Here is a 16,268-nt window from a genome sequence, read left to right as displayed (position 1 = left end):
CCTGGTGGGGTGTGCGGGGGTCACCCCCGGCAGAGCTGTCCCTTACAGCGCAGTGCCTCCGTAACGGGTGGTTACCGGTCAGCACCGCCTGCGGCTCCGCGGCCTGTGAGGGCTGCACAGGGTGCTGCTGCGGGGGTGCAGCTGTATGGGTGCAGCGGGGGTGCAGCTGCGGGGATGCTGCAGTGGGGGTGAACGAGGGGTGCTGCTGCGGGGGTGCAGCGGTGTGGGTGCAGCGGGGGTGCAGCGCGGCTGCCGTGCGGGGGTGCCCCGCTCCGATCCGCGGGGGGTGCGGCGGGCTCCCGTGCCCAGCGCGCGCGGGGTGCTGCAGGGGTTTCCCGCCGTGCGCGGCGCGGCCCGAGCGAACCGCGCGCCCCCGCCACGGCGCCCCGCGCGCGCTGACCCACGGGGCGGCCCGGCCCGGCCGCCCCCCGCCCCGCCGCCGCCGCCGCCGCCGTGCCCCCGGCCGCCCCGCCGCGCCCCCCGCCGCACGGGCCGCCCCGCCCGGTCCGGCCCGCGCCTCCCCGGAGCGCCGGGCGGGGAGGGGCGGGCACAGCGGCCCGCCGCGGCGGAAGGAGCCCGCCGGCCGCAGCCCGGCTCCCGGCGCTGCCCGCGCGCGGTGAGGCGCAGCCCCCGCGGCTCCGCGCACCTGCCGGGCCGCCCCCCCGCCGCGGGCCCGGGCACAGGCACCTGCCGGCGCCGCCGGGCCTCCCGCACCTGCGCCACCCCCCTGCCGGGCCGGGCCGGGCCGGGCCGTGCGGCGGCGGGCGCCGTTTCTCGGCGGGCAGGGCATGGCGGTGCGCTGAGATGAAAGTGACCGTGTGCTTCGGGCGGACGGGGATCGTGGTGCCCTGCAAGGACGGGCAGCTCCGCGTGCGGGACCTGACCCAGCAGGCCCTGCAGCGCTACCGCAAGGCCCAGGAGAAGGTGAGGGCGCGGGGCCGCGCCGGCCCGCCGCGGGGGCCGGGCCGTGCGCGCAGCCGGCCTGCGGGGTGAGGGGCGGCCGGGAGGGGGGCGGCCAGCGCCGAGGGGTGGCCGGGGGGAAGGCCCGGGGCCGGCGGCGGGGGCCGGGTGCGGGCCGGCGGCGGGGCCGGGCCGGCGGCGCTGAGGGGTGGGCTGCCGGGCCGCGGGGCCCGCGGGGATGGCCCGGCCGCTCCCGCCTGGCGTGGCCCTGCCGCCCACCCCCCGCCAGATGCTTTGGTGAACAGCGGGTGCTGGCGGGCCGGGAGCGTGTTCCGCTGGGTTAACGCGCTGGCGCGGCTTGTTTTACATGTTTTAGGGTTTCTTGTTGTTGCTGTGCAAGTTGACTAAGCAACTCGATACAGACACAAACAAAACTTAAGTTATTTTAATTAAATCTTGTGTTTTCTGGCATCAGGTGCTGTCTGTATGGGCAGATGACTTCGTTTACACGAAAGGAGCTCCAGTTTTTCATAGTTTGTATCTAATAGAGCATAAAAATACTTCTTTCTTTTTCCTCCAAGAGGCAGGTGCTGAAGGCTAATGGGATACTGTTTAATATTGATGAAAGGCGTAGTGTTGCAAGTACAGCTTTGTGAAAGAGATTCCAGTTATGAGCCCTGAATTAAGGGCTTGCAGGATTGTCCATCCTAAGACATCTGAATAAAAAGGAAGAGTACAGCCAACAGCTTATGGGATCTGGTTTGTGCCCTGTGCTGGTTTCTTCTGTGCCCCATCGATCGTTTGATATCCTGAGTGCAAAACTGGAAGTAAAATTCTTGTTCTCACAGGTTTATTTTGTGAGAAGCTTGCTAGTGATGTATTAAATCCATCGTGAACATCCGAGACTGCTCTGTGTTAGAGAATATAGTGGTCACCACGTTAGTCTTTCTGAGCAAGTGTTGTGCTTTAACCTGCTGTAAGATGCATAGAGCTTGACACATATTTTGTATGAAAAACCTTCCTAATGAATATTGCATGTGTTTAATAATTGCAGAATGTTTATAGAATACTTGGTGCTGTGACAGCCAACAGTCAGTGAGATCTTTTGCACTGAAGTATGGTTCAGAGTACTAAAATAGGCATATGGTGGTCTTGGTTCAAGAGGGGTGTATCAGAAACAGAATTACTTTCAGCTGAATTGAACTTGGAAATTTAAAATTTGATTTCAGCTTTGATTTGTGCCTCTGATGACACTGGCATTAGTCTCATGGGGATGGCTGAAAGGTGGCCTGCAAAGCTTTTGTATCAATACTTCAAATGACTTTCCTTCTTTCCTCTTTATTTAATTCCTTTAGAAAGAAGTAAAAAGGTCTCTGCATTTCTAGGTAAGGCCCTGCCTGTTCTGGAAGGCTCAGTAAGTAATTTATAGGAGAGAAATTCCAGCAATGTGAGAAGGGCTCAGATAAATGGCAGACGTTTAAGATGTGCTGCAGTCCAATTAGATTCTCATGAATTTGAACCAAATTTGCTATTTACGTAATATTTAAAGAAAAATACATTTATGCTAAGCAGTCATCTGCTGTGCCCCCGTCAGTGTGAGTTCAAAATCATCTGGCCTTCTCTATAGTCTGGCCTGTGGCTGTCCTACACATTTTCTGACCTTGTTGTATTTCTTGACTTTTTGCAAATAAAACTTTTTTCTGACTGTTTCCTTATAGAAGTCTTGAGTTCCCTATTATGTATGGTAGATGGACAAAGTGCATACAGGCCAGTTTGTTCAAAAATTGCTGATCACCTCGAGTAACAGTTATTCAAAGCTTGTATGGAGAAATGTAAAGAGGCGGGGGTGGGAAGCAACCCAAGGGCCTGAAAAATACGGAACAGGTTTTCATTCAAGTCACTAAAGAAAGTTTTATGACCTCTGCACCTTCTGTCCCCCCTGTTCACTAGAAATTTCAACAGTTCTCTTGCAGTGCTTTGATTAATTAGTCTTCAGCCTACATGATATGCAGTGGAACTAGCCAAAAAGATGAACAGATAAATTTCCTCTTATCTTGACAAGCATCATTTGGAGTTTGTGCTCATTCCTGAGGGAAAATTTGGGGTTGGTAAAGTAGATCGTACAGAGTAGCATACAATTAATTTTATTACCTTGTGGAGAGTTTTTTCCCAATCTGTCATGGATGGATTGGGTGTTTTGCATTTTCCTTTTATCGCCTCCTGCTAAAGTTAACTTTCTTTACAAAATTGTAGAATATTATAGAGGATGGGATTATTTTAAGATAATCAGCAGCTAGAACTACTGTGAGATGTAGGCATGTTAACAGGTTTATGTTAAAGATAACTGAAGATTTGTTTTTCTTTTAAAAATATTTAGAATGTTTGGAATGCTTCCTGTGGCACAATGCTGCTGTTTCTGTTGGCAGGTTAAGTGTTCTTTACGTAATTTTTTTGTCAAGTGTTAAATTTTTTTTAAAGAATAAAGTAGAAAATGGTATTGTTGAAGTGCCTAAAGTATTTGGAGAAGGGAGGAAAACTGATACAAGGAGTATCTTTTGTAGTTGCAGAATGGAAAATGGAAAAGGTAGCTAGGAGACAAGCTTTAGGAATTTTTATTTAGTTATGGTACTGTCAAATACTACAAACATGTGGGAGGCTGTGTATTTTGGGGGTTGTTCTGGCAGCATAGTTTTGCTGTTATTTGCAGTTGCTTGTCTAGTAAAGGGGAAGATAGGAGGTTAGAATATTAATTAATGTATTTGTAAAATACTTTGTGTACAAAACTAGAAAAAAATTTAATCGGTTTAAAGTTCTCAGTGCAACTTTGTACTTGTAATGAGAGGAAAGTTGATGCAGTAAATGACTTAGTGTCATTTCTGTGAGACTCTTGGTAAATAGCTGAGAACCCTGCAGGCAGCTGCTTATTGTAGCCTGCTGTGTTTCCTTAGCGAGTTTGATTTGGTTTCTTGGCTGGGCTGTATTGGCAAGGTTCAGTCATGAAGGCTCAATTGCTCCGTTAACTGAAACAAAATACTGGGCCAGTTTCAGCTGAAAAATCAGACTGATTATTTTTTGATCCTGCTGAGTTTAGCAGTAGGTTTCAGAGGTACTGTTGCAGTTCTGAATGGGCAGATCTTGTCTGATTCACTGGAAAGGTACAAGTAACTGTCTGGATTTAAGAATATAGAAGTTAAGAAAACGTTTTGTTGATCAGCTGCTTTGTGAGAGCTGTGAATAAATTTTCAGGGAAGTGACTCATCTAGGAAAGTAACTTGTGTTCAATGAAATGAAGATTGGTGGAACTTTTTTTTTTGTGACTCAGCATCTGCTTTTGTTGCTGTTTAGTGATGTGTGTGTTAAGGCTTCCTGCTGACAGGTAGATACAGTAGGATTGATGATTCCTTATTCTCAGCCCAGTCCCTTAGTATTTCTTGTAACTTGGTTTATTTGGTGCCTTGGGGAGCACTTGCATGTCGTCTGTTGTATTTAGGAGTCTTTGCTTGAGTGAGAGCAGATGCACTGCAGAAGGCTTGAGTTGCTGTGCCTGTTGCTGTGTTTGGTCTCCGTGGCTGTAAGGCGTAGCCCTTGGATGCCAGACGACCTCCTCGATTATCGTTTTTCCGTGAAGTGAGAGAGACCTTTTGTTTGTTTTTTTTCCCCCCTGAGTATGTGGATGAGAGGGGGATGAAGAGGGGTTCTGGGTCAGCACTGAAGGGTTCAGTATGCTCTTGTGGTGTTGCCTGGGTCTGCATGGTCCTGTTGGAAGTGATTCCTCAGTGCATGTGGAGCTAAATGCATTCGAGCAAAAGGCACCGTTGTGCGCATACTTCTTCCCTCTGAAATGCCACTCCCCCCAAGCAGGAGGCAATACTTGAATTACCAGCTTTGTAGTGAGCCCTTGGTTCAGCTGGAGATGCTAATTTGCAAACTCAAAGGCCTTTAATGCTGTTGATACAGAAGGTGATGTACACCCAGGGAAACTAATAGCTACAGGACCAGCAAGTGAAATCCACAATGACTTTTCTTCTAGCTGTAGTGTAACTTTTCCCAGGAAAATGTATTTCTTAGGAAGATGTATACAACCTTGCTCTTCCAGATGTTCTTCATCTTTCTGGAGGAGCCAGAGATGGGGAAGTGGTATTTATAATTCGTATGTTAATTGACTCACTTTTGCATGTGTGGCATCTACTTAGATGACTTGGAGTGACTACTTGGGCTGTCTGAAGTCTTGTTTATAGAAGCCAGTTGAATAGATGGCAAATGGAAACCATGTAGCAGAATTAATAAGCACTGCAATTTGTCACTTAAATATCAGTTGAAGATTGGTCATTTTAAGCACAGTTAAGTTCTTGAGTAGCTCACTTGAACATCCTTTGTCGGCCTCCCTTCGGGAATGCTGACACAGACAATCAAATATTAGTTGAACTATCTTACAGGGGCTTGTTCTGCAGTTGTTACAGGCATTAGAGTGTGTGTTTCCACTGATGAGAACGTACAGAAGCCAGCAGTTGATTTCTGGAATGGTAATGGTAATTTTGATTGGCAGTCAGACTGAGTAGGAAGCAGTAATACAGTGACTAAGTTGATTCAAGAATGGTACATTTTGATTAGAGCAAAAATAGTGGGTGGTTTGGGTTGTATTGGCAGTCTTTCCCAAATTAGATGTATTTAAAGAGCGAACGTTGCAGGTTGACTGTCTATTGATTCCTATTAATAAAATACTTTTACCCTTTCTTTCTGTTCTTGCTTGCCCGACAACATGACAGTTAGTTTTTGCATTATGTATTGCTGTTGTAAGTCAGCCAGCAAGCAGAAGGAGTACTAAATGTTCTTGTAGTTTCTCTAAAAAGCTTGGAGGTAGGGAAAATGACAATTTATTTTGACTCTAAACTCTATGCTTACCAAAAATATTTGCAAAAATGTAACAGATTTCTTCAGAAGGTGTATGTGGAAAGTTGTGAAAGAAATCCTTTGTTACGAACATTTTTCAGTTTTGGGCAAATCATAAGTATTTAGTCCTTTATAAGGGCAGTTATATGGTTGTATTTGTGTGGCACATTTGTCTTGGACCTGATTTCAAGTTTGGGGGAGGGTGCTTTTCTTAATTTTGGTTTTGTTTGTTTGGGTTTTTTTCCTGTCCCAGTTTGTCTTTGAAAGTCTATTTTATGCTCTAATAGTGATGGGGTTAATCTCTAATCTTTGTTTTACCAAAACAATTCTAAATTGCATTTTTAAGTACTTTTTTTGCTAGGAAATATTTTAACTATTTATTTGCATAGTTGCCTTAGCATTGCTCAAGCAGCTATGGTATGTTAGCATGCTTTTACATTGCATTGGAAACTGATGTATTTCAAGGAACAGGTTGGTTATCACGTCTGCGTTCACGCTTCAGTTTTGTCCACTACGATATCATACTAAAAAAGGAGACTATTACCTGATACACTGCCTTTACTGTTGTATGAGTGTGTGTAACTGACTGATATTTAGGAAGACAGGCCATGTAAGTAGAGGGGGTGATGAAAAGGGAAGGACACAAATGTTTTGAAAAAGATCTATATAAACCAAACTCTGTTACTGAATTAGTAACACTGGTGTGGTGTGATGGTATTTCATTGAGACCAGAAATAGCTTTCTAGTGACAGAATTTTGGGTGTCTCAGAATTTTCAGGATCACTTTTATGGTCATCCTGAAAAACTGAGTTAAAAAGTGCCTGCCTTTTTATCACTTTTGCCTAAATTGTCTGCTGATGTGCTGCATCATAGCCACTAGTGTTGTAGTGGTGTAATGAGATTTTTGGTAGATTTCCAGTTTCCTTTTCTCTCTTTAACAGGTGTTTATAATTCAAACAGAAAAAACTGCCATTGAACTTTGTTGAACTTGCATTAGAAGATGTCTTATAGGACATTATGTACTTCGGTACCATGGAAAAGAAATTTTTGGATCCCTTTGTACTTTTTAAGTAGACTGCTGCCAGTAACTTAATACTCGGCCAAAAGCCCAAGTTACTTTGTGTTAATGTGTTTCAGGGGAGCTCAGTTGAAGGGTAGAGCTGAATAAAACTGGTGGAAATTTACAGGTAAAATGAGAAAAACTCATCCTGGAAACACTGCAGGTCAGACTTCAGCATATGTGATAACACACAGTTTTCATTTTTGTTTCCCAGTTCTGAGTACTATTCAGTTGTTATCACTTGAGGGACAGCAAAGATTTTGTAATAACTGAGTGTTAGAAGTCGTAGAAGGAAGACTTGAAGAGCAGTACAGAGTTCTCAGTAGTGACTGCTTCCTGTTGCTCTTTGCCCAGTTGAAGATGAACTCTGAGTAGTCTTGTATGAATTTGTGAAGAAGGGATTTAAACCCCAAATGGTACTTTTGTGTGTGTATTTACAATTAGAGAAGCATCATGTAGTATGGTAGTCTTAATTACATTAAAAAATAATCCTTCTGGAATAGGATGGAGCCAGGAGGTGCTTTTGCTTGCTGCATAAAATGCAGCTGCTTTTTTTTTTTTTTCTAAGTAGTTGCAAACGGAGGGTTGTATTGTATTGGTATTTTCTTAAAAACTTAATGTTTTTAACAGATACAGTTATTTGGGAATAATGCTTCATGTTTTGTGACTGTACTTTCCTCCTTACTTGTTCAGTATGATAGGGGTCAGTTAAAATGCACCATACTGTGCAGAGTCTTGCATCCTGCTACTGAAGCAGCAGATCTCCTCCCCCATTGAGCGGAACATTCTTTAGGCTTTCCTAATGATGCTGATGTCATAACTGCAGCTTTCCTAGGCGTGAAGACCTATAGCTTCATTACTGAAAACTCCCTCTAGCCCCCTGTTAAGATGCCTGTGTTTCATCCTTAATGAATATGATAATGCTAAAGGTCTTGAGCAATTAGTATCATTGAGAACAGATTCTGCTTTGTATTTTTGTATTTCATTCTTGAGTCTTGCTTATGCATAAAGATATATGTATTTTATGTCAGGGAACTGACTGAACAGAAATGAGGGGCTCGTGTGAATGACTTGTTGATACAAATGAACTTGTAAATTCCACTCACCACATAGTGCCTGGGATAGATATATTGGTAAACTGAGAAAGCTACTTCATATGAAAAATTTAGAAAATCGGCATGTTATAAAAACTTTTGGAAAAAAAAAAAAAGCCTGTGCAGTACTTGCATAGTATCTTCCTTAAAGCATTTTTTGTTCCACTCAAGTTATATGTTGTTGTGGTAGATCTGTAAGTCTTTATCAGTACTTTTATTTCTTACATAGAATTACTTCAATAACTTCTTTGTAAGGAAAACTTTCTGTTATAAGAAATTACTGATTGCACTGGTTAGCATGTGGGTGGGTTTTTTTTTTTTACTGTTATGCTCACTTTAAAGAGGATATGTGTAAGACCTGATTCTGTACTTGTTTTTTTCTTATGCCTAGTGATTGTGCTATAGACACCTCCATTAAGTGAACTGTTGTAATGTTTTAATGTCGTCTAAATCTGTCTTACTTTCCGGTGTAAACCTGTAATTTTTATGTCACCAGTACATCCATTCAGAACTGATGACTTTGCTTTGTTGTGGCAGGTGCCATAGCACTACTCCAGTGCTTAGATTTGCTTTTGGGAATGCTCCTAAATTGGGAGGTTTAAATAAGTTGCTCATTGGTTTCATGAGGGTGCACTGGCAGCATTTATTGCCATAGTGAGCCCTCTTGCTTCAGTGCTTTGCTGTATTGGTTGTTACATGTATGAAAAAGAAAACTATGGAATGCTTGAATGAACATGCTTCTTAGAGCTGGTAATAAGGATACCATTTGTATGAATGGTAGATAGGGAGGAAGATGGATGACTGTAGTCTAACAAAGACTGATATTTGGAATCACAGAATTCAGTCTGATGTGTAGAGGCTAATGGCTGGCTCTGAGCTCTTTCTTTTTCTGGCTAGAGATTCAGCATCAAAGATGAGGCTCCATTGAGCCAAATGGTTTTGCAGTACAGCTTATCTGATAGAATGTTTTCCAGATTCCCAGTAAAATACTAGCTATTAGTGAATATTAACATGCACCCTCCCTATCATTTTCCTTCACAAAAATGCAGTGATTTTTCAATCAGTAGAAGAAAATGGAGTGCGTAGACCAAAGGAGAATTTGATATGATTCAAAGAAGCTGAGACCTGCATTCCTGGAAATTGTGTGTCTTTTTTTTTTTTTTTTTTTTTTTTATTTGACTAATCAGTTCCTCTGTTCATCTCTCTTCCCTAAAACCTTAGAAGACCTTCAGATCATTATAGAAGATACTATCTCATTCTCATCAATCCATCAACAGCTGAGCTGACCTTTTTTATTGGCAAACCTGAATATCTAAGTTACAGATTTTCTGATGGAAGGAAAAATTACATAATTATCTCCCGTTTCTTCTAATTTGGGTATCAGTGTACAGGTCAACTAAAAATAGTTCCAGCTCCAAAGATGTTAGAATCCAGCATGTCTCTATTTTGGCCTTTGGAAGAGAGACAAGTCAGAAATCCTGGTGGGATAATCCCCTTTATGTGGTGGGTTTGTTCAAACTCTGGAATGGACTTTGGGCATCCACCTGGAGACCATCCTACAGTTGAGGATTATTTCTTTTAATTTGGGCATGGGTTTATTCCTTCCCATTATCTGTGAACGGTGGGGTGGTAGTTAGTGTTTCCACGTTTCCCTGAAAGCTACCGTTACAAGGTTCTGTCCTTCCAGTAAGTAGGTGGGTGACCTTCAGCTGCTACAGAAGGTGACTGGTTGAAAAGGTGCATATACCTGCTCTGCAGCTGCTCTCTTGGCTGGTGTGCCTGTGGGGCAGACAGACTTAAGCTAAACACATCTTTATAAATTTCAGCGATGTCCGTATAGAAGTAGCTCCTTATTTATGTTTCTCATCAAACTAGATGTTTTGAGGGCATATAGTCTTTTCTAGCCTTTTTTCTTTTGTTTTGTTAGTCTTGCAGTGTTGCATGTCATTAATGGTGATAAGGCCAGAATTTCATGTAGAGGGTTTGGGGTGTAATTCTACCATGTTTCTATGTTTTAAGGAGTCTAATTGCTACTTAATGTAGGCACCATTCAGTTCTATTCCTGTAGGACAGGCATTTTTTGTTGAATGCAGTCTTTGGTGGCATAGTTTGCCTGCTGTGACCTTGCCTAAACTGATATGTTTTATTTATTATTTTTTTAATACCCCCCCGTGATACTAATTTGGTGACAAATTTGATGGATAATATTTTGAGTGTTACAAAGCTTTCCACTAACATTCTCTACTTGCCAACTTTATTGTTTCTGAGCACAAGCCAGAAGTGAAACCAGACTGCAAACTTCAGGCTTACGATTTTGCTGTTAGTGGAAGTGATTTGAACACTGACCTTTTGTAAGTGATGTGTTTTACGAATAAGGGAGATAGCTGAGTTCTAGGTCATATACTAACTTCTCTGTCCGTAGCTTGTCAGAACCCTGCAGCCCCTGTCTAGAGGCCAGTTGCAGAATGTCTTTGCTGGTTCCCTGGTTGAGCAGCTATTGGAATTCTCATTCTGCCAGCTGTAACCTTTTCTGTAAGGCTTTCTTAACTAGTTCAGTAAGGATTTTGATGGGGGGTTCTTAGGATTTTTGTTGAATTTATCCTAGATGCTAAACACCACAAAGGTGGGATAGAAGTACAGTAGAGCAGAAGTAGGGAGAGCAATAATAAACAAGGCTACTTGTGATGGTGTAGCTTTTCTAAAAATAGAAGTAATTCAGGGGGTTTACAAATCTGATCGAGGTGAGATTGCCATTTTGCAGCAGTTTAAGCCTTGAAAGGCTTATTCGTACCTTTTCTCTTTCATGAGTAGTAAGGCCTGTGCAGCTAATGAAAACTGTTCCTCAATCTATCCAGGACAAAACCAAGTGGGTAACTTCCTCTGATCCTCTAGCCTGTGTCATAATTTGTCATCAATAAACTGGATGATTGTCCTGCATCTCACCTGTACTTTTTTTTAACTGAAACAAGCTTCTGCTTTTGAAATAAATAGTCTTGAAGTCTTACGTTCGCTACTTAAGTTATTTCTTTAGAGGGGTTCTTATTAATTATTTTGCTTGTTACTTGAACTGTGAGTTAATCTGTGTGGAAATCAGAAGCTATACAGGAAAGTTTGTGGGTTTTTTTTCTTTTGTTTTGTTGTGTGGTTTTTTGTGTTTGGTTTTTTTTTTCCCCCCTCTCTGAGTAAAGACTCCAGAGGGCTTCTATTTAGAAAGAAATCTTCCCATGTCTTGTGTGAGAGAGAAAGACTTGCTGAAGTTTTTCAAGGACCAAAGGGAGTTAACATGCTTAGCTCCCACGGAATTAGACTTGTTTGGAAAACTTAGCCGCTGCCAATTCACAATTAATTTTCCCCTGCTGGCTGTAATGAATGTATTCTGAACAAATGTTTCAGGAGCCCCTGGCATTACAAGCTACAAAAAGAAAACTCCCTGAAGAGCTGGAAACCTGGAATAGTTGTGTTAGGCAACAAAAGGGAGAAGGTTTATTGACATTTTGACTGTGCATAGAGAAAGACCAATGTTTACATAGTAGTAGTGATGATGCAGGTGGTGTTTAGACTGCTGTGAAAAAGAAGATTATTTTTTTTTTCAGGGTGGTGAGAGGGAAGGGAAGTAGACGTTTGTATGTGAGGAAAAAAATACTATCTAAAGTTAGGGTCTGTCCTGTCATTGATAAATGATGACTCCTTTATGTCAGGCAAGAAGATTAGCACTTGAAAATCTAGAGAAGTCTTCTGTGTTAATATTTCAGGAATAGTTATTTGGATAGCTCTCATTCAGCTGCTGACTGATGGGAGATACTAACTACCTGAAAAACCCTCATAGAAACCACTCCACTGGCTTTACAGACAGCAAAATTAAGAATCAAGTTTTGCTTGAAATACTAATATAACTCAGAAATGCTCAAAAGAACACTCATGGCGTGTGCATTTTAAATATGTTACTTCTGAGGGGTTTTTCCTCCTTATGATTACTGCTGTGTTCAATCCACTTTTTAAAAAATATCAACAGAACAGAATTGTTCTAAACTGTTACGCTTTTCATGTACTCCTATTTGAAATAAAATGGGAGTATGCCAACGTTGATCCCTTATTCCTGGAGTCTGGAAAAAATTTGGTTTGGGCCATCTTCCATTTACATTAGATTTTCTGTGTTTGGTGTGTGTGTGTAATTACAGCAAATCAGAAACTGAAAGGAGTAGGTGGTTTGCTTTTGTACATGCAATGTGCTTTTTTCTCTTGTTAGACCTTTCATGTATTGTTAAAAATGTAGTGCTGAAATTGGACTGTATTATCCTTCTTATTCTTCTTGTCCCAGCTCTCTGCTAGCTGTGCTTGCAACGTGTTTTTTTTGTTTTGCTGCAGCAACATTCACTATCATTTAATTCTGAATAGGGGCTAAATACCACTTTATATATAATGAATTTTGCAGTTATGTGTGTTACCATCATATTCTTTCTTGCCTGGAAGAACAAAATACATATTCATTGCTATCACCATTTCATTAAATAAGTGATACTCAAAGATGCTAGGACCATGCTAGATAGGTCTTTTTTGGTAAGTTCAGATGGTACATACATCTGGCAGTGTACGCACATTGTTTTGTGTTGGTATGACACAGCCATCTTTTGAATTCAATGAAAGTGGAGGAGTCTGGCGTATTGTTCATATTGCAGTTCATTAATGGCTGTAGATATGAAATGAGCATCTCACTAAATGGAAGTCTTGGTCAACCTCTGACTCTTGCCTTAAGGGTTTAAGAATAAACAATATGAAAAAAAATACCAGCTTCTTTCCAGATGGCTAAATGCTTGATGTGTCTTTATGTTTAGCTGTCATTCAAATGTGAATGCTGTGGTGATTATAAGTGTCTTCTGTTTTTCTGGTTTGAAATGATCCCTTTTGTGCATTGTGTTTAGAGATTAACTATTTGACTTATCAATAGGGATTTTAGGGGGAAAAAAACCCACAAGTTGATGGTATAGCAAAATCCAGGATGTTAGTGTTCATAAACAGATTTGACAGTGCAGGTCTTGGTTCCATGTACCACGCTGCAGGCAGTAGTTGATTTGAAATAGGTTGTAGTGGACTATTAACATTCTGCAAAGTGCTAATTCAGTTTTGAAACAACTTGTGTGTGATGAGTTTCATACTAATGGTTTTTGTTAGTGAAAAAATGTTTTTCTGCAATCTGGTGTGGGGGGGCAGTTTTATAGAGGAGGCTTTGTTGGGAAGAAGTTTCTTCTAACTGGTAAGAAAAAAAGCTAGATTTAGTTTTAAAACAGAGTGTGAATTGTACTTTCGACATGAGGGATTTAGATAAATATGTGAGTCAATACCCAAAGATACAACGTACAATTCAGTGATCAAATTGTTTAATACTGTTGTAATCTTGCTAATGCTCACTTAATTAATTTTCAGTTTTTCTTGTTTTGTTTTGGAGCCTAACTTCGTAGTTAGTGTAGGAGGTATCTTAATAATGCAGCCAAAGCTGTTGCAGGTTCTGTAGGAGGCCATATCACTTGCCCTGCGTGACTCTTATACCAGCAAATTCTGAGGTTACTGTTTTTTTCTATTAATTGACGATGACTGTTTCCTTACTTAGTAGCCGTTTAAAGAAGAGTATCGACTGCTTCATTGCATGTGCTGGGTTCCTTTTTCAGGCACCACAGACAGCGATAAAATTCAGTGAAAGTAGATCCAGTTACTTTGAACAGCCTTCAGCGTCTTGGGCTGAACTCATCAGTGACTGGCAGTCTACTGGTGTTTGTCTATGTGAGTTGGGAAACAGATATAATCACCTCTGTTGATGAGAAGGTAACGTTACCCTGGAAGTACTGTAGGCAGTGCATAGTGATAAAGCAGACCTGTAACCTGGTTAGCCTTGAGCATTCGTGTGAATAACGGCTATGTTATGTCCTGGTTGCTGTAGGCGTTTCCCGTATGTCTTTGTTTAATTTTACAGTGAAATCTTACTTCTGTTGGTGCTTGAGCATGGCATAACCTGTGGAGCCAACGTATGCGGATACAGTTGTGGAGAATGAATGAGGTAGCCAACTGAAAAGTAAATTGGATTCGTCTGTATGAGTGATGGATGGCATCGAACTGCAAATGAAAAGGAAGGTTGTAATGGCATCTTAGGATTGTTGCAAAATATATGCAAATACAGCATTTAATCAAGTTTGCTTACCAGCTGTTGTTTTCATTTGAAGTTTCTTGTGGGTTGTATTGACTGGATTAAAACTGTGTAAGGCAAGTTTCCATATGTCCCGCCTGCGAGCTCTGGAAAGAAATTTGTGGTCAGAGGGTTGGAGAAAGTTGCCACAAAACAGTAACTGGAACATGTGCCTCAGGTGTCATTTTCCACTTTTGAGCTGAATGCTCTACTTAGCTGTCTGTTAGCTGTTTTGCAGTGACTCTCATTTTGATTTGCTGCCTTCTCTTTTCCTTTTAAGTCTCTGAAGCTATTCCTTTCCAACTGTTTGGTGCTTCTGTTTTCCTGGAGGTACCTGGAGTAGCAGGAGAGAGCAGTTCTTTTTGTGCCTCAGGATAAGGGGCAGGGCTGGGGGAACCCTGCTGCACACTAGTGGTATTGAATTTCAATGAAAGAGTGAGTAACCTCATTCTCTTCTTGTTGTCTTCTACCTGGCCAAAATTCGCTTAATGAGATGTGGTTAGGCATATGGCTTAAAGTTTTGATGATGTGTTAATTCTGGCATGTTCTGTATTTCCAGTCAGGTGAAGGTGGAGGTTGATCTCAGGAGAGAGTTGCCCTTGTTGGGGTTTCATCCAGTTCCATCCCTTGGCTCTGCCAATGATTAGAGGTGGAGGTTGTTTGGGCTATTCACCAGGTGTATTTGCTGTATCTCAGAAGTCAAATACTAAAACTTAGTAATGTTTTACTATGATAGTATACATTTTATTAATATAACACATTGTAAGAGATTATATAATAATTTTCATGGTGTAATATTATGCTGGTATTTTTATTATTTTTTAAACTTGCTGGTCATTTTCTTTCAAACAGTAGCCAGAACCAATGAAGCTGACTAACCTTTATGGAATTGGGTAGTGCTTGCTAGCTGTGCCTTCAGAACATTCTTGCCCCAGTCATTTTTGCTGCTGAAAAGGGAAGGGGGAGGCTGATGAATGTAGCGTTTCATGTGAGAACAAAGCTGTGTGTAACAGCTTCATCTAATACAGACCTTGCTCCAACACACCTATATGGTTGAAAATCCTTTATTTCCTTCCCTGCACATCCAATTCAACCTGCTGTTGTCATATTGAATGTCAACACATGCAATCCCAACAATAGCTGACCTATGACTTTCCACCACTTTTTCTGCCCCTCCCCCCCCCCCCCCCCATCCCCCTGCCCCCTGCTTCTCTCTGTGGTAATGAACTTCTGCCTCAGAGGGACTCTGCTTACATCTTCTAATACTTCACGTATTTCAAACCACCATGGTTCTCTCAGCATCTTGTTAGCATTGAGGCCTACAACTATCCCTAACGGCTCTATTTTGGAGCACAGTGACCAAATGTACTGTGAAAAGTCATGTATTTTCTCTGTCTTCTGAGTGAGGAAAAAGACCCCAAATCCATGCTTGATGATTCTCTAAAGAGATCAATTTGCTGCAATTGCTAGTAGGTTGTCACAGAGTGTGGAGAGAACTGATGGGGGTTGATATGGGAAGCGGCACGCTTGGGAATTAGTGCCATTGCTGCAAGGCACCAGCCTTGGGAATGTGGGTCTGGGGCCTGGCTGGCCTTACTGACCGTGCAAGTCTGTCAGCCTTCTGGCAGAATTCCCCCCAGCCTCTGCTCGCTGGTGGATCCATGCAGTAAATAGGATGTTACTGCAGCAGAAAAGTCCTACCCGTTTCTGTGAAATAAGTGAAGTACTTTTACGTGATGGAGGGAGGGGATTTTTTTCTTCCAAAAAATACGTAATGGCTTTCTATGTGGAGTTAAGGTTTTACTTCTGTAATTTACTACTGGTTTTTCCTACTTGAGCTTTGTCTAAAGCTCGTTTATGTTACAAGGTTTTACAGGATTTCAGCATACCTGATCTGCACTGTCTTACAGGCATTTGTGTTCTGTTTTGTGGGAGTTCTGAGTCTGTTACTCAGACACAGGTTTGAAACTCCCAGCTGCTTCTGATAAGCAGTTCTTTGTCAGCTGCAAATACATTAATCACCCTATCAAAGGAAGGCCCCAACAGCTGTAAATGGAATCATCTTAGATGGTTTCTAGGTGCAGGACTCAAGTAGTGGTGGCTGCTGTTACTGTAGATGTGGAGCCATTTATCGTTTATGTTCAAGGTC

The 16,268-nt window shown here is 42.2% G+C and overlaps 1 protein-coding gene across 5 annotated transcripts in view; it reads left to right on the top strand.

Annotated features, from left to right (window-relative positions):
• Nucleotides 1-521: 521 nt before the first annotated feature.
• The window catches only part of PARD3B (par-3 family cell polarity regulator beta), a 413,251-nt gene continuing 397,504 nt past the window's right edge, over nt 522-16,268 (top strand). For 3 of the 5 annotated variants that reach the window (XM_055718428.1, XM_055718426.1, XM_055718424.1), the window contains exon 1: nt 528-924. In XM_055718428.1, the coding sequence (XP_055574403.1) occupies nt 805-924 (120 nt within the window). In that variant the 5' untranslated portion in view covers nt 528-804. Of the gene's footprint in view, nt 925-16,268 lie in introns of all 5 variants that reach the window. The other 2 variants (XM_055718429.1, XM_055718425.1) reach the window with 2 other exon arrangements.

Source organism: Falco cherrug, chromosome 8, assembly GCF_023634085.1.
Source record: "Falco cherrug isolate bFalChe1 chromosome 8, bFalChe1.pri, whole genome shotgun sequence".
Classification (NCBI taxonomy): Eukaryota; Metazoa; Chordata; class Aves; order Falconiformes; family Falconidae; genus Falco; species Falco cherrug.
This window is presented reverse-complemented; position numbering and strand designations above follow the sequence as displayed.